Source organism: Felis catus, chromosome E2 (genome assembly GCF_018350175.1).
Source record: "Felis catus isolate Fca126 chromosome E2, F.catus_Fca126_mat1.0, whole genome shotgun sequence".
In the NCBI taxonomy this organism is placed as follows: Eukaryota; Metazoa; Chordata; class Mammalia; order Carnivora; family Felidae; genus Felis; species Felis catus.
The window spans coordinates 12209178-12228033 of NC_058382.1; the positions used below are offsets into that span (position 1 = coordinate 12209178).

At 43.6% G+C, this 18856-nt stretch overlaps 1 protein-coding gene and 1 non-coding gene across 3 annotated transcripts; one reads left to right on the forward strand and one right to left on the reverse strand.

The window, feature by feature from the left end:
- Positions 1-8: 8 nt before the first annotated feature.
- LOC111556191 (zinc finger protein 226-like) lies at positions 9-14365 on the reverse strand. 2 transcript variants are annotated; one of them, XM_045045700.1, is made up of 6 exons: positions 14239-14365; positions 13669-13716; positions 7795-7851; positions 6571-6697; positions 5640-5732; positions 9-2210 (listed from the first exon to the last, which is right to left on the reverse strand). In XM_045045700.1, exons 3-6 carry the CDS (start codon positions 7807-7809, stop codon positions 25-27), a joined length of 2421 nt encoding a protein of 806 aa, XP_044901635.1. In that variant the 5' UTR covers positions 7810-7851; positions 13669-13716; positions 14239-14365; the 3' UTR covers positions 9-24. The 2 variants fall into 2 exon arrangements, with proteins under 2 accessions (XP_044901635.1, XP_011288234.3); XM_011289932.4 differs by lacking the exons at positions 6571-6697; positions 7795-7851.
- On the forward strand, positions 2953-3036 carry TRNAQ-UUG. The gene has a single exon. It is a non-coding gene; the product is annotated as a tRNA-Gln (tRNA).
- Positions 14366-18856: the final 4491 nt, after the last annotated feature.

Sequence of the window (18856 nt, forward strand, 5' to 3'; positions counted from 1 at the left end):
CACTGGGGTTTTCTTTTTAAAAAATCATTTTATGCAACTATTTTCCTGTGTAGATTCTCTGCTGTTCTTACCACTCCTATTGCTTTTGTAAGATTTATCACCGGCGTGGATTCTGTGATGAATGGTAAGGTTGGATCGCCAGCTGAAGCTCTTACCGCAGGTCTCACACTTGTAAGGTTTCTCCCCTGTGTGAACCCTCTGATGAGACTGTAGCTGTGAAGAGCGACTGAAGACCTTGCCGCACACGTCACATTTGTACGGTTTCTCTCCAGTGTGGACGCTCTGATGCAGCTGAAGACTTGAGGCCTGACTGAAGTGCTTCCCACACTCCCCACACTTGTAGGGTTTCTCTCCCGTGTGGACCCTCTGATGCATGTCCAGATTCAAGCTCCACTTGAAGCCCTTCCCACACTCCTCACACTTGTAGGGCTTTTCTCCAGTGTGCACTTTTTGATGGGCTTGCAGGTGTGAACTGCGACCAAAGCTCTTCCCGCACTCTTCACATTTAAAAGGTTTCTCTCCGCTGTGAACTCTCTGATGAGCCAGAAGATTTGAGGCCTGCCTGAATACCTTCCCACACTCCTCACAATTATATGGTTTCTCTCCTGTGTGGATTCTGCAGTGAATTTTGAGATCTGCTCTACGACTGAATCCCTTCCCACACTCTTCACATTTGTGTGGCTTCTCTCCGGTGTGGATCAGCTGGTGAATCTGAAGCCGGGAACTCTGATTGAAGCCCTGCCCGCATTCCTCACACTTGTAAGGTTTCTCCACGCTGTGGGCCTTCAGATGGATTTGAAGATATGAACTCTGACTGAAGCCCTTCCCACATACCTCACATTTGTAGGGTTTCTCCCCTGTGTGGACTACCAGATGAACTTGATAATGGGAGTTCCTCCTGAAGCTCTTCCCACACTCATTGCATTTGTATGGTTTTTCTCCTGTATGGACTCTCTGATGGGCTTGAAGATTTGAACTCAGAGTAAAGCCTTTACCACACACATTACATATATAGGATTTCTCTCCAGTGTGGACTCCCTGATGGGCCTGAAGACTTGAAGGCCGACTAAAGCCTTTACCACATTCCTCACATTTGTAGGGCTTTTCTCCCGTGTGGACCCTCTGATGAATGTGTAGATTTGAGCTACAAATGAAGCCCTTCCCACACTCCTCACATTTGTATGGTTTCTCTCCTGTATGGACTCTCTGATGGGATTGAAGATGTGAATTCCGACTGAAGCTTTTACCACACGCATCACATCTGAATGGTTTCTCCCCAGTGTGGACCCTCTGATGGTCCTGCAGATGAGAGGCCTGACTGAAGGCCCTCCCACACTCCTCACAACTATACGGTTTTTCTCCTGTGTGGACTTTGCAATGAACGGTAAGTGCTGATCTACGACCAAAGGCTTTCCCACAGTCCTCACATTTGAATGGCTTCTCTACAGTGTGGACATTCTGATGGGTTTGCAGAAGTGAGTTCTGACTGAATCCCTTGCCGCACTCACCACACGTATAGCCTTTCTGTCCCACGTGAACTCTCTGATGAATACGAAGAACTGAGCTGTAACGGAAGCCTTTCCCACACTCACTACATGTATGAGACTTCACCTTTGAGTGTAACTGTTTATGAAGATCAAAGGTGGAGAGGTCACTGAAGGTTTTTTCACATTCATTACATCGGTAAGGTTTCTGTCCTGTGTGAAACACACTATCCTGGTTCAATGCTGAAACCTTCATGCCGTCTTTCTCATAATCATCGTGGCAATAAGATTTGTCACTTCCGTGTATTCCATGATTAAGGGGATGTGAAATCCAACCGATCGCGTCAACATCTTGTTTACACCGACACAGATGATTTTTCATGGAAATTTGCTGATATCTGCTCTGATAACTCTGCGACTCGGTCAAAGACGTTTTCCTCCAAGAGTCCTGGACTCTCAGAATTGGAAGCTCTGAGTTTTCAGTACCACTGGGACCAGCCACTTTGCAATTTAGCATACGGTTCTCATCTTCAGAAATTTGAATAGACAGTCCCGCTCCAAGCTGGCAGGGGGAATCACCCTGCTTGTGAAACTGAGAACTATTTCTCATGGAGTTCTGCCATCTGGTTAGGTCACTTGCGATGTGTTGCCAGATTTGCCAGCAGGAAAGCTCTTCACGTGGTCCTCTGTCTTGAAGAGTCCTCAGCTCACTTTGACTGTTCCCTCCTATAGGGACAGAATTCAGACATGAGGACAAGTGAAAGCACGGTTCAGGGTCAAGATTTCACACTTAGGACACAGTACAAGACTTTACTGAACCTCAGGATGGTCCGGCTTATCTTTTTCACCACAGAGTATGAAATACTCTGGCTTATATACTGATAGAAACCAAGAGGTAGTCCATTAAACTCCCAACCGCTTAGCATCAATGAAACCTACTTGAAACAAAATTACTGCCATCTGACATACCATTTAAATCATGTCAGAAATGACATGTCTTTCCCACCACAATGCATGATCATTAAGGACAAGCGTGTTGCAGTGTTGACAGCTTTTGACAGTGTGTCGCAGTTAGCAGGCACTCAAGAAACGCATGCATAGATGAATCCCAGTTTGAGGTCTGAGATGATGATGATGATGATGATGATGATTAGAATTAGAATTATAAATCCCAGTTTAAGTGTGAACAGGACAGAGGAGCCAAAGAACTTTTACAAGTATTTGAAGTAAGAAAAGAAGGGGCACCTGGGTGGCTCAGTTGGGTGAGTGTCCGACTTCGGCTCAGGTCATGATCTCATGGTTTTTGAGTTCGAGCCCCACATCAGGCTCTTTGCTGACAGCACAGAGCCTGGAGTCTGCTTTGGATTCTGGGTCTCCCTCTCTATGCCCCTCCCCTGCTCACACTCTTTTCTCTGTTTCTCTCTTTCAAAAACAAACATTAAAACAAAAAAAAATTGAAATAAGGGGTGCCTGGGTGGCTTAGTCGGTTAAGCAACCGACTTTGGCTCGGGTCATGATTCCATGTTTGTGGGTTCGAGCCCCACCTCAGGCTCTCTGCAGACAGCGCGGAGCCCAGACCCTGCTTTGGATTCTGTGTCTCCCAATCTCTCCGGCCCCCCCGCTTGTGCTCTTTCTCTCTTTCAAAGATAAACATTTAAAAAATTTTTTGAGGGGCGCCTGGGTGGCTCAGTTGTTTAAGTGTCCAACTTCGGCTCAGGTCATGATCTCACGATTTGTGGGTTCGAGCCCCACATCAGGCTCTGTGCTGACAGCTCAGAGCCTGGAGGCTGCTTCAGATTCTGTGTCTCCCCCTCTCTCTGCTTCTCCCCTGCTTATGCTCTGTCTTTCTGTCTCTCAAAAATAAATTAATGTTTAAATAAATAAGTAAATAAAAATTGAAAAAAAAATAAAAATAAAACATTTTTTGAAATAAGAAAAGGACAGGTAAAAACAGATTACTAAGAAAGTGAAAGGCGGCACCAGAGGCAGCAGTACACCAAGGGGGTACTGAGGAGAAAATCAAAGGTGCTAAAGAAAGAAAAGCATGAAGACTTATGCACTAGATCCTTCTGAGACTTTTGTATTATCTAAAATTTTTTTTTAATGTTTTTATTTTTTTGAGAGAGAGAGAGAGAGGGAGAGCGCACGCGCATGAGCAGGGGAGGAGCAGAGAGAGAGGGGGAGACATAGAATCCGAAGCAGGCTCCAGGCTCCAAGCTGTCAGCACAGAGCCCGACGCAGGGCTCAAACTCACCACCTGTGAGATCATGGATGACCTGAGCCAAAGTCGGACACCTAACTCACTGAGCCACCCAGGCGCCCCTGTACTATCTCTCTAAATATACCCTAATCACCCTCCCCACACTACCCTGCCAAGTAAGAATCAAATTTAGAGGCCAGGGACGAATGCCGACTCTTTTGAAGACAGCGTGGAAAAATTTTGGATATAGATCCATTGGTCTTCAACAAGAATAATTTTCAAAGTGAAGAATGGTTTCTTAGTGAGCTGGGAAATCAATTCCATAGCTTACAATATTTAGAAGAAACAGATCAGAAACGATTAGAGAATCATCGCAAGCAATAAAGGTGTCATTATACGAAACGCCTTCAAAAGTCATACATTTAAATACATACACAAACACAATGTCTGAGGTAACAACGTTAAGATCCACTTCTTATTATACCTGTGGATTTTGGAAGCAGCAAATGGGATGCAGTCGGGCAAATCTTTTAAGGGAAAGGCTAACTCACAAGCTTGCTATTTTCTGAGACCTTTCATTCTCTGATACAAGAGACACGGAAACTGAATATTTTCCCTTCTATGGAGGAGCTGCCTAACTGGACAGAAGAATCCACAATTAAAAAAACAAAACAATTCCTCCCCAAATGAATATGCTCTGCTACTAATGGAAAGTCACAGGGAAAGAATGTTATTCAGTTTGGTTATAATGACAGTGCTGCAGGTTCTGTATAGGTTTCTGTACAAGTTGGTGCGGGTCAATTTGTACAGAAAGGCAAACACACACATGCACACGCACGTATACCAGGGACACCAGAAACATCGGAATTAGGTCAGGAATTCATTTAAAGACAAAAACTGGTTTGCAATATCCCCTATTCACGTGGATCTGTTCACCACCTATCAGCTATCTCCACTGAAGGCAGGTTTCCCTCTAAGGGAACTCACTCATTTATTCAACAAATATTTACAGATCCCCTGCCACGTACCAGGACTGTTCTAAGCACTAAGGATAGTGAACAAGAAACAGAAAAATCCCCCCACTTTAAAAAATTACACTCCAGGGGCGCCTGGGTGGCGCAGTCGGTTAAGCGTCCGACTTCAGCCAGGTCACGATCTCGCGGTCCGTGAGTTCGAGCCCCGCGTCGGGCTCTGGGCTGATGGCTCAGAGTCTGGAGCCTGCTTCCGATTCTGTGTCTCCCTCTCTCTCTGCCCCTCCCCCGTTCATGCTCTGTCTCTCTCTGTCCCAAAAATAAATAAACGTTGGAAAAAAAAAATTAAAAAAAAAAAAAAAATTACACTCCAGTGAGGAGAGAAAGGTAATAAGCAATGAACAAAAATATATGAGATGAGGACCAGGGCTCAGACACAGAATAAAGCAGGGCACAGAGAGTAGAAAGGGGAAGGCATTTTCAACAGGGCGGTCAGAGCCCAACATGATATTAAAACTGAGTGACCCAAAAGAAGGAGAGAAGGGGCCTGAAGGATTGCAGGTGGAAAAGTATTCCAGGCAGAGAGAAGAACGAGTGAAGGGCTCTGAGACGGAAGCTTCCTTTGCGGTTCTGGGGAACGGCAGAGAGGACGCTGTAGGCAGAAAAGATGGGGCAAGAGGGAGGACGGACGTATTCAAAAAGTGGGGGATGAACGGCAGACCACAGAGGACGTTCCGGAGGCTGTTGTCAGTGGTTCTCATTCTACGTAAATGAAGCCGTAAAAGAATTCTGAGCAGAAGACTAGCCTAACCTGGCCTGAAGTTACAAAGGATCACTGACTGCTACTCGAAGAACAGACTGTAGGAGGAGTCACACAATCCAGGAAAGAGCTGTGGCAACTCGGGCACAGGCAACAGCACAGGGGTGGCGAGAAACAACAAGGATGGTCAGGAAACTGAGAACTCACACGTGCTTGGTTCTTACCCACATTTCTTTCCATCTGGGCTGCCGTCTTCATCGACCAAAGCTTCTCTTCTCTTTCTATACGCCATCTATCTTGTTTCAAGGATTGGTGTCCTAAGAACATGCAAAGTCACGAGTTAGGACGAACACATGAGAGGGGCGCCTGGGTGGCTCAGTCAGTTAAACGGCCAACTTCGGCTCAGGTCATGATCTCACAGTTCATGAGTTCAGGCCCCGCATCGGGCTCAGCGCTGACAGCCTGGAGCCTGCTTCAGATTCTGCGTGTGTCTCTCTCTGCCCTCCCCCCACTCTTGCTCTGTCTCTCTCTCTCTCAAAAATAAATAAACGTTAAAAAAAAATTAAAAACAAAGAACGAACACACGAGGGCTAAAATTTACTGAAATTTACTGGAAACTTTTTGAGTTCCAACTGCAGATTCGAGGTATCGAAAGTTGTGTTTTTCCAACCTGTTTTAAATCATGACCCAAAAGCTAACATGACCCAAATACATACCTAAAGATATGTACTGTTGAAACAACGTTTGAATGCTCTATTTCTGACCAATGTCCGTGTTCACTAAATCCCTCCCACTGGCCCTCACACACTCCTGCACTCAGCCAGTTTTTGCTGCAATGCGTCCTCAGAAGCTGATATCCTCTACTCTATTTATTTCATTCAAAGTTGCTCACAGACCTCAATAAACCAGTTTTACAATGCATTAATGGGATAGGAGTGAAATCTGAAATCGAATAGGCAAAGCGTAGCAGTATACATAGTCCATTTATAGTTCTTTACCAAACCCAAATAAAAAAGACCTGAAAGATCCCGTTCACAAAGACCAGAGACATCCTGTGTCCCGTAGGAAATGGAAAATTTCAATCCCCAAACTCAGAGAACCATCTCAAGAGCCCCCAAAGGTCACAAAGATACTCCAGAGGGGGGCTGTCCTCACCCACGGAGACCAGGTTCCTGAAGTTTTCTAACATCACATCCTGGTACAGCTTCCTCTGGGCAGAGTCCAGCAGTCCCAGCTCCTCCTCCGTGAAGGCCACTGCCACATCCCTGAACGTCACTGCCTCCTACGACAAACACACACAACCTCCATCTTACACCCGATGTCCACTGCGAGAGGTGGGAAGGATGGGGGGGAAGTTGCTCTGGCCCCTGAGCAATGTGTAGGTTTCCCAGCGCCGCTCCTACCCCACCAGTGCCACACGCGGATTTCCCGCAGCCTCGTCACAAGTGCTGCTATGAGGGGCACCTGGGCGGCTCAGTCGGTTACGCATCCGACTTGATTTCAGCTCATGATCTCACGGTGTTTTGGGTTCGAACCCTGCATCAGGCTCTGCACGGACAACATGGAACCTGCCTGGGATTCTCCCTCTCTCTCTGCCCCTAGCCCACTCACGCTCTCTCAAAATAAATACAGAACCTTAAAAAAAAAAAAAAAAAAAAGTGTTGCTATGGAAAGGAAAGCTTGTCTATTCACCCGGCCCTCTCAGTGAACACTACAAAAAGCAAACTCCCTAGAATTTGAATCGCTGTATCCTATACTAAAAAGGTTTTACTTTTTAACTAACGTTGTCAATTACCCCAGGAACATTTAACAGTTTAGCCACAGCACTGTTTGATGGCACCTGCCGTCCCACTGAGGTGGGATCAGGTGAGAAGTAGCATTCTGTGTGGAAATAATCCAAAGGGCACGCCAGGTCCCTGAATGAAACACTCCTCCTGTACCTGTCTTCACTTGACCACCACAACTCTGCCTCCAGATCCCTGGTTTTCTTGTGTGAACTTAAGCAGGTACCTTTTTCCCAACCCCTTTTCTTTATATTTAAAATGAAGATGGGGATGCCTGGGTGGCTCAGTCAGTTAAGCGTCCTACTCTTGATTTTGATTTTGGCTCAGGTCATGATCTCGTGGTTTGTGAGTTCGAGCCCCACATCAGGTTCTGTGCTGACCGCTCAGAGCCTGGAGCCTGCTTCGGATTCTGTGTCTCCCTCACTCTCTGCCCCTCTCCCACTAGCTCCCACTCACTCTCTCAAAAATAAATGTTAAAAAAAATTTTTTTAACAAATTTAAAAGACAAATAAAAACTAAAGAGAGAAGAACTTATGTCCAGCCTTGGAGGACTAAAAGGACATTTTTAACAGCAAAAAAGGCAAGCCCTACTCACCTTGAACAAGCTCATTTTCCCTTTCCTTCTGGAGAAACAGAATCCTAGGAAGACAGACTGAGAAAGGAGAAAGAAGTCAGTGGCAATCAGTCAGGTAGTCACTAACCTAGGGGACGGCTCACTGTGAATCAGCAAGGGCACTCCTTCCTCGGCACGGCGCAGGTGAACAAGCCTTCACAAGCAGAATGAGACATGTATACCAGATACCCGCCCTCTATCCCTTCCATAGTAGTTCAAGGAACAGCTGCCCAACCACAAAAATGGCTCCACCACAGTGCCCCTGTAGCTTCCGCTACAGGGAATCCCCGTAGGAATTCTTATCCCGGGTATGATATATATTGAGACCGCACCAGTAAGAGTTGGCTCTGGAGTCAGTGTGCATGGGCTGAAATCCCAGCTAGGCTATTCAGTAGCAGTGTCATCTTGGGCAGATCATTAACATCTCTCTGCCTCGATTTTGTCATGTGCAAGTGGGGGAGAATAACACTACCAACGAAGAGGTGGAAAGCTCCCAGAGCCCTGCCAGTTCCTTATTTCTTTGCAAATGCAGGGACACATTCTGCAGAATAAGACTCTATAGTTTAGATTCTCTCTACTGAGAGAATATTGTTAAAATACACAGAGATCAAAGGTTGTCACTCTGTCAGGTGAGAGTCTTATTAACTGCTCCACATCTCCGGTTGTCTTCCTAATAATTTGAAACCTCAACGACAATATTTAGAGAGACATGGCCAACTTTTTATAAAAGTTACAAAAATAAGTGAAGTTTCTTTCTTTTTTTCTTAATGTTTATTATTTATTTTTGAAAGAGAGAGAGAGAGTCTGGGCAGAGACAGAGGGAGACACAGAATCCAAAACAGCCTCCAGGCTCCGAGCTGTCAGGACACAGCCTGAAGCAGGGCTGGATCTCACGGATCGTGAGATTGTGACCTGAGCCAAAGTCAGATGCTTAACCCACTGAACCACCCAGGCACCCCAAGTGAAGTTTCTTTTTAAGCAGGAAGTGCACTTTTGACAAGTATGCATGGAGATAAAGAAAACTAATAAAACCCAAGCTTCTACAACAAAAAATAGGTTGACAGTCCTGACCTAATTTAAATAAAAAAGACAGACATCTGAGTTGTAACCATACTGTTACAAATAAAGGAATGTATAAGAAATAAATAGGTAGGAAGAAAAAGTTCCCCCTCTGGCAGAAGGCAAGGTAAAAAAAGTAGAATGAAAGAAAGATAGTTAGAAAATCATCAATGGATGCCAAAAAATGGTGAAAGTTTGGGAATAAATAAATAAAATATTAACTGCAAAAGGGAAAACAGGAACCTGGCAGACACCTTACCCAAGAAAACAAATTTGACACCAGCAGTTGGGTCAAACCAACAAACTGACAGGTGCCTCCCGTGATGCACCAAGAAGGTGGCCTTACCACTGACTTCTGTAGCATCCCTGTTGCTAACGTACAGCCTGAATCAAATCATAAACAAATATCAGATAAACCAAAAAAGAGGGACATTCTACAAAATAATTTGCCAATATTCTTCAAGAATACCATCCTCTAAATTACATAAATGAAGTCTGAGGAATTATTCTATCTTTTTGTTTTAGGTAACCTTTAAAAAATTTTTTCAAACGTTTAATGTTTAATGTTTATTTTAATGTTTAATGGGGCAGGGGGGAAGCAGAGACACAGGCAAAGAGAAAATCCGAAGCAGGCTCCAGGCTCCAAGCTGTCAGCACAGAGCCGGACGCGGGGTTTGAACTCATGGACTGTGACATCATGACCTGACTCGAAGTCGGACGCTTACCCAACTAGCTATCCAGGTGCCCCAAGGTTTTTAAATTTTTTTTTTTTTAATGTTTATTTTTGAGAGAGAGACAGCATGTGAGCAGGGGAGGAGAAGAGAGAGAGGGAGACACAGAATCTGAAGCAAGCTGCAGGCTCTGAGCTGTCAGTACAGAGCCTGACATGGGGCATGAACCCACAAACCAAGAGATCATGACCTGAGTCGAAGTCAGACACTCAACTGACCGAGCCACCCAAGGCGCCCCAAGTTTTAAGTAATCTTTATATCCAACAAGGGGCTCAAACTCCTAACTCCAAAATCTGGAGTTGCATGCTCTACAGACTGAGCAAGCCAGGCGCCTCAGAATCATTCTAGAATAAAGACTAATAAAACAAAAACTAAGTTCAACACACATCACAGGACTGAACCCTGAACTAGAAAAAGGAAACTGCTCTCAAAGACTTTCTTGGAAAAACTGAAAAAAACTGAAATTTGTACTGTGGATTAGGTAACAGTACATTATCATAATTAATTCCATATTGATCAGTCTATAGCTCGCTCTCAAATGGTTCAGCAAAAAAACATAACAATATACAAGTATGATAAAGCTGTGAAAGAGGAAAAAAAAAGGGGGGGAGGCCTTGAAAGCTAACAGCAGCAAACAGCTAGAGCTTGGTGTTTGCCACCGATCAGTGAGAATCTGACAGGGCCACTCAGTGATCATGATGCACAGGAAGAGGACAAGACACAGGACGCCTGGGTGGCTCAGTCAGTTAAGCGTCCAACTGGCTCAGGTCATGATCTCACGGTCCAGGAGTTCAAACCCTGCGTTGGGCTCTGTGCTGACAGCTCGGAGCCTGGAGCCTGCTTCAGATCCTTTGATTCCTCTGCCCCTCCCCTGCTCATGCTCTCTCTCTCACTCTCAAAAATAAATAAACATTTAAAAAAAATTTTTTTTAAAAAGATGAGACACTTTGTAACACAGACACAAAGACATTCTTTGTTGTAGCCCACCCCCAGCTAACATGAGTGACTAGTTTATTAATAGTGACAACTGCAGTCTCATTTTGTTTCTCCCACCTACTAGACAAAAATTATTACAACATTCAGTCATCAAATTGCTTCTGCTTCCTGACAGCATCCAAACCAGATCAAACTCTCACTGCTTAAAACTCCCCAACTCAGTTAACACAAGGCAAAAACCCTGTAAGCAGCGCCACTTAATAGCCTCTTACCAAGACACCCTGGGTGTGTGGGCTTCCTTGCTTCCACAAGCTGAAACCAACCTAATGCTTTGATTACAGAGACGTCCCTGGTGGTTTGGGGCTGACACTCACTGACAGAGCAAATAGGCAAAATATAAGTTAGTAACTGATGAATCCGATGAAGATATGAGACTTCGTTATGCTATTTTTGCAACTTTTCTAGAAGTTTGAAGGTACATAAAAAGAAAAGTGAGGGGTGCCTGGGTGGCGTAGTTGGTTAAGTGTCCAACTCTTGATTTCAGCTCAGGTGGTGATCTTGCGGTCCCTGAGTTCAAGTCCCACATCGGGTTCTGTCTGCACTGGCAGTGAAGCCTGCTTGGGATTCTCTCTCTCCCTCCCTCCCTCCCTCCCTCCCTCCCTCCCTCCCTCTCTCTCTCTCTCTCTCTCTCTCCCCCTCTCTCCCTCTCTCTCAAAAATAAATAAACATTTAAAAAATATATTTAAAAAAAAGGTGAAAGAAAATAGGAAATAGTCATAGCTATAAGAACAGTAATGGGGCTCCTGGGTGACTCAGTCGGTTAAGCGTCTGACTTCGGCTCAGGTCATGATCTCACAGTTCGTGAGTTCGAGCCCTGCGTCGGGCTCTGTGCTGATGGTGCAGAGCCTGCTTGGGATTTTCTCTCTCTCTCTCTCTCTCTCTCTCTCTCTCTCTGTGTCTCCCTCTCTCTCTGCCCCTCCCCCACTCACGCTCTGTCCCTCAAAAACAAACATTAAAAAAAAAAAAAAGAATAGTAATAATAGCAGTAGTTCTGATAAAGGTGAGTATAGCAAAAATATCTTATGTTAACAGTAACTACTAGCTGATCTTCAAACTTCCAGAAGAATTTCTCTATTACAAAAGATGGCAACAAATTCACTCCCCAATTACACACATCCTCTAATTCCTTCCAGTTTGACTCTACACTTGCCAGCTGCCTTCTGCTCAAGTCAATACACTGCAAGCAGACATGACAGCTGACAAGAACGAGTCGGGGGTGGGGGGGGAGAAACCACTGGACTGAGCGGGGCTATGGTGTACCCAGCTCAGTTTTATCTGTGACCTCCAGCAAGGTCCATTTTCCAGGTCTCAGCTTCCAGACAAGAGCCTTTTCCTGAGCTTCTGGAATTTTCACGTGCATAGGAATCTCCCCAGAATCTTGCTGGAATGCAGATTCCTGGGCCCCATGGGCAGAAAGTTTAAATAAAAGGTCTCAGAAGGGGCTCAAGGATGAGCATTTCTACCCAAGTGATGCCAAGGCCACTGCTCTGTGGGCCACAGTTTCAGGAGCACTGCAGTATCCCACCTGGACCAAAGAAAGCAACCTCCACTAAACACAAATATACATAGAGCAACCAGACAGGCTAAAATGTTGTTGTTGTTACTGTTACATTCCAAGGTTATGGGTAGTTAACATTTGTATTTATATGCATTTCTGTATTTTCCATAATGATTAGATTACTTCTATGATATAAGTATTATTTAGGGGCGACTGGGTGGCTCAGTTGGTTAAGTGTTTGACTTTGGCTCAGGTCATGATCTCACACTGAGTTCGAGCCCCGCATCAGGCTCTGTGCTGATGGTGCAGAGCCTGCTTGGGATTTTCTCTCTCTCTCTCTCTCTCTCTCTCTCTCTCTCTCTCTCTCTCTCTCTGCCCCTCCCCCACTGTGCTTGCTCTCTCTCTCAAATAAACTTTTAAAAATTAAAAAATAGGGGCGCCTGGGTGGCGCAGTCGGTTAAGCGTCCGACTTCGGCCAGGTCGCGATCTCGCGGTCCGTGAGTTCGAGCCCCGCGTCAGGCTTTGGGCTGATGGCTCGGAGCCTGGAGCCTGTTTCCGATTCTGTGTCTCCCTCTCTCTCTGCCCCTCCCCCGTTCATGCTCTGTCTCTCTGTCCCAAAAATAAATAAAAAAAAAACGATGAAAAAAAAATTTAAAAAAAAAAAATTAAAAAATATGTATATTATTTAAAACAAATGACACAGACCAAAAATCTACTTTAGAGATTTCGGACACCGAGTGCCTCAGTAGGTTAAGCATCAGATTCTAGGTTTCAGCTCAGGTCATGATCTCATGGTTTGTGGGATCAAGCCCTAAGCAGGGCTCGGCGCTGATAGCAAGGAGCCTGCTTGGGATTCTCTCTCCCTCTCCCCCTCCCCCACCTGTGCGCACGCACTCTCAAAATAAATACACTTAAAAAACGGTTTAAAAAAATATAAGAAATTCTTAGAATACCCTAAACCTTGCTCTCAAGGTCCCTGCAGTCAAGTCCCAAAATGTTTTCACAATGATTCTAGCCAGTCCCTTATGCTCAAGGAGAATATATCAAAGAGATTCATGAACTCAGGTGATGGCTTCAGAATGTCCCGCTCTGTCTCCTACTACCTGGATGCCCATGGACAAATGGGCTATGTTCTCCACCTCAGTCTCTCCTCATCTTTAAAGTAGGAAAAACATGGGGGCACGTAGGTCCGTGAAGCATTTGACTTTGGTTCAGGTCATGATACCCAAGGTTCGTGGGTCAGGCTCTGTGCTGACAGCTCAGAGCCTAGATAGAGCCTGCTTCGGATTCTGTGTCTCCCTCTCTCTCTGCCCCTCTTCCTGCTCCTGCTCTGTCTCTCTCAAAAGTAAATTAAAAATATTAAAAAAAAAAAATTTTTTTTTAAGTAGGAAAAACAGCAGTACTTCAAAGAGCCATTATGTGAGGGGGTATGTGTTCATCTGTGTAAAGCTTTTAGAATGGAACTCTGCAACGAAGGCTCAGTTGTAATCATCACCCATGCCCAAGTGCGTGTCCCACACTTTCTCCAGTTTACGTGACTATCTTGGTAGAAGAAAGGCAAGTCCTACTCACGTGGGGCTCTGTTGCCTCCTCCCTGCAGTGCTCGTTGAGAAGTCAGGGCTGGGGAAGGAAAGGAGGTTGTGAAATACCAGTATTCTTTCCATGCCCAATAAATCACATTCCCCGGTATCAACTAGAAGCAACCCTCTCCTTCCAAAAAAAGGTCAGGAGTCCAGGACAATTCAGCATCCTGGGCTCGCAGAGGCTGAGAAACGGGCGCTTCTCGGATAATTACAGTAGTATTAATAACCACAACACTCCCGCCAGGTAGTTTTAAATCTTTTGCTTGTACTATCTTGGTTTTCTCCCCACGGCACTGTATTAGGAAGGTATTACTTTTACTCCCCTTTTACAAAACAGCAAACCAAGGCATAGAGGGATTAAGTAACTCACCCAATGCGATACCGCATGAAGAGGGGTAGGTCGTAGGTGGGGAGCCAGGACACAGGTGCAGAGAGCCCGGGACACCCTCTAACCCGGAGAAGCACAACCAGAACCCGCCCCATGCCGGGAACTTCCCCAACGCGAAGAAGCTCCGCCCAGGAGAACGCAAATCACCCCCCTCCCCCTCGGCCATCTAACCTCCGTTTTTAGCCGCTGCTCCTCTTTCTCTCCCAACGAAAGGCTGGTGGCTGCTGGCCCCGGGTGCGTTCCGGGGAAGTTTGAACGGGTCGTGAACAGCGGACCTGAAACCCTACAATCAGAGAAAAGATGGCTGCTACGGCGTCCTCCTGGGGCGGAAGTGCCTGCCGTCACCGGAGCTCCTGGACTACACTTCCCAGAATTCACCAGCACCACCGTGTTGAATGGAAGTACCTGCGACTACTCGGAGTTCCTGGACTACACTTCCCAGAATGCCGCAGGGGAAAACGTTTACAGCCGGGGCTTACAGTCGCTGCGGAGTGCGAGACTATACGGAGGTCTGGACCGCAGGGGCCAACCTGCGTCGCGCTGCGGCTACGGTGACCACAAGGCTCTCCAGACTACCCTTCGCCTAAGGTCGGAGCGGAAAACAGACAAAGCCACGCCCCTGATGCGGAAGTGCTCGACTATTCTAGTTCACTTCCAGGGATCCCTGAAAGGGTCTCCTGCAGTTGCCTTGCCATTTTAGCACGTCATCTCAGCACTTAGAAGAGTGTAGATTCTGTTCACGAAAAGCCGAGAAGCTAAGTAGCACTTTCGATATGCTCAAGGGACTAAAGCACGTAAATCCTTTTTTTTTTTTTTTTTTTTTTTTTTTACCACAGATGCTTCCTAGTAAACCCCAAAGAGCTCCACCATAGGAATAGGAGCAAAAGGAAACTGGGCCTTCATTGGCAAACGTCAGTCCTTGAAACTGCATGAAAGTGAATTGTTGGCATCTTCTGACCCTTGCAGAGCGAGTGGAAATCCTTTGTACGGGAAGATGTCGGTCATCATCCTAAGCCTCAAATTATTCCTATCATTATAAAATTTCTCATATCAGTATTAGGCCAAGTGAACTTTAAGGGGGAAAAACATTACTTGGCATAGGGCCACGTTTCGTAATGATAAGAGTTTCAAGGTACCAGAAAGTAATAACTTCAGTTTGTATTTTATAAAGCGAAAATTGAACGATGACAGAGAAAGATTGAAACTCCGTTGGAACTGGAGATTTTAACAGATACACACATAGGGGGAAAATGTTGAGCCTTAAATGCATGTATTAAAATAGAGGAGGAGCTGAAAATTCCTCCGGAAAAAAACTAATCTCAGAAATTTAATTAACGAATAACAAAACCAAAGAAAGCAGACAGAAGGAAATAAGAGCAGATTAGTGAACTACCAACAAAATTAAGTGGATCCCGCCTTCCACAGAAGGTCAAAAGATCACCCTGTGGGGAAAGCAATGAAATTGATAAAAGTATGGTGAGAATGGTTTTTTAAAAAGACATATATGAAAAATAGCAAGTATCAGAAATTAAAGAGAACATCATGAGATACTATGATGATATTGTAAACACCTTTATAAAAATATATTTGTAGAGGTGTCTGGGTGGTTCAGTCAGTTGAGCGTCCAACTCTTGATTTTGGCTCAGGTCATGATCCCAGGGTCATGGAATCAGGCCTGGCATCAGCTCTGAGCTGAGTGTGAAACCTGCTTAAGATTCTCTCTCTTCCTCTGCCCTTCTCCCCTGCTTGTACTACTTTCTCTAACAACAACAACTATATATATATATATATATATATATATATATGTATATATATGTATATATGTATATATATGTAATATATGTATATATATGTACATATATTTCTGTGAAATATATAGATGTATATGTGTATATGTATATGTATATATGTAATACTTGATGAAATGACAGAAACTTCACTTGCCAAACTCATCTATAAATTTCAGTGTTAACACCACATTCATCTGGACTTTCTATACACTTAATCATGTTAATTTAAGTGGGGTGCCTGGGTGGCTCAGCCGGTTAAGGGACTGACTCTTGGTTTTCGCTCAGGTCATAATCTCAAGGTTCCTGAGATTGAGGACCGAGTTGGGCTCTGCAATGAATGACAGCATGGAGCCTGCTTGGGATTCTCTCTCCCTCCCTCTCTCTCTCTGCCCCCTCTCCTGCTTGCTCTCTCTCTCTCAAAATAAGTAAACTTAAAAAATCATGTTAATTTTAAGTAACAACCATTTTATTTCTTCCTTTCCAATTTGTATACCTTCTCTTTATTTTTCATTCCTTCTTGAACTGGCCAAGACCACTTATTTCCTCTAACACATTCTCAATTTTTATTTTTGCCTTGACTATTTTAAAGCAAATTCCAGGGATGTACTTTCACATATAAATATATTAGTATCTATCTCTTACTGATAAGAACATGTTTTTTAAGTAGGCTCCACCCCTCATGTGGGGCTTGAACTCACCACCAGGAGATTAAGGGTCACATGCTCCACTGCCTGAACCAACAAGTACCCCTGATAAGAACATTTTTAAAGCCTAAAGATATTGTGCAATTATGTTTAAGAAAAATAAAATTAGGGGGCACCTGGCTGGCTCAGTCAGAAGAGCGTGCAAGTCTTGATATCAGGATCATGAGTTTAAGTCCAAGGTTGAGTGTAGAGATTACTTAAATAAACTTAAAAGAAAAAAGGAAAAGGAAAAATCTTTGTTTAATAACAATTTATATTCAAGCCCCGGTTAAAAAAAAATTTTACTATTGTGTGAAATAGGCCTAAACTAAATTTTTTTGAATCCAGATATTAAATTTTTTTGAATCCATATATTTGAATGTATTGGTTATCACTATTAAATAGTTCTATAGTCGTGCACTCTTCCTTTTTTCTTTTTTAAGTATGTGACTGAATTCATGGAAAATCACATTATTTTCCCTACACTTGCAGTATTATGGATTTGGTTCATTGCTTCAACAACATTGAAACCCAGAAGTCAGTGGGATAATAATTACAGTATTCTTGTGTCTTTTTAAAATGTTTTTGTGTTCCAAATTCTGGGAAATCATCCTCTAAGAACTGTGCCTGGCTGAATGCAACATGGCACATAGAGCAGACACAGAAATTCTTCCCAATGTACAAGTCAATTGAAATCTTAAATGTAGTATGATGCAGTTTGTGCACATGTGTTTTTACTTTATATAAGTGATACTGTGTCATAAAATTTATCCTGGTGTTTATATTATCCACTCAGGTGTATGTTTTTAAGATTATCCACCCATCTTACCTAGTTTATAGAACTCCATTTTCTGCACCCACATTTTTTTAAAGTTTGTATTTAAATCCGAGTTAGTTAACATACAGTGTAATATTAGTTTCGGGTGTATAATTTAGTGATTCAGCACTTACATACAATACCTGGTACTCATCACAGTAAGTGCACTCCTTAATTCTATTCTATTCTATTCTATTCTATTCTATTCTATTCTATTCTATTCTATTCATTTAAGATTTTATTTATTTTTTTAAGTAGGCTTCACACCCAACATGGGGAGTGAACTCAACAACCCTGAGATCAAGAGTTGTATTGCTCTACTGACTGAACCAGGCAGGTGCCCCTCCCATCACCTATTTAACCCATCCGACACACACCTCCCCTCTGGCAACCATCAGTTTGTTCTGTATAGTTAAGAGTCTGTTTCTTGGTTTGCCTCTACCTTTTTTCCCAACATTCATCTATCTACTCTTCCCATTCCTACTGCCAGAAACAATGAAATGAACACACATGTTCACTTACAGACCTATGTGAGAATTTCTTGGGAAGACATATCCAAGAGGTAAATTACTTCATAGCATACATGTATACTTAAATTTAGTATCAGCCAGATTGAATCATTATACCAGTCCACATTAACAAGAGCTGTCTTTTTGTGTAACTATCTCTTCACCTCCATTTGGAAGACCTGTCAACCTAACTTTTGCCAGTTGTTACTACCGGCAGTATAACTATGATACTATTAAATGTATAGTAGTATCACACAGTTTTATTTAAAAAAATTTTTTTAGCGTTTATTTATTTTTGAGACAGAGAGAGACAAAGCATGAACGGGGGAGGGTCAGAGAGAGGGAGACACAGAATCTGAAAACAGGCTCCAGGCTCTGAGCTGTCAGCACAGAGCCCAACGCGGGGTTCAAACTCACGGACCGCGAGATCATGACCTGGGCCGAAGTCGGCCGCTTAACCGACTGAGCCACCCAGGCGCCCCAGTATCACACAGTTTTAATTAAATTTCTCTAGTTTCTAATAAGTGTGATAATTTTTTCAAATGCTCAGGAGCCTCATTTGTAAATGCCTACTTATACCCTTGGCCCCTTTTCTCTTGTGGATGCTACCTTTTTCTTTCCTCATTTTCATTGCACATTCTGATTATTGATACCTTGTCAGTTTTAGAAATTACAAATATTCTTTCCTAAGTGGGCATGTGTTTTTAAATTTTGTCTATTGTGTCCCTCATTGAATAGAAATCATTAATTGTAAGACAACTACTAAATTTCTTCTTAATCTCTGTCCTTGGAAACTCCTAAGGCAAAAGTATCTATTTCTTCCTGCTTAAAATAAATTTCTAGACCTGTCTTTCATATGTAGGTCCTTTAAATGTTTTGGAGTCTATGTATGTGCATCTTATTATATGGGGATTCACTTTTATGTTCTCTAAGAAAAACTCTTAAAAAATAATGATATTCATGGCTTCAAGACTCAGTATTACAAAGATC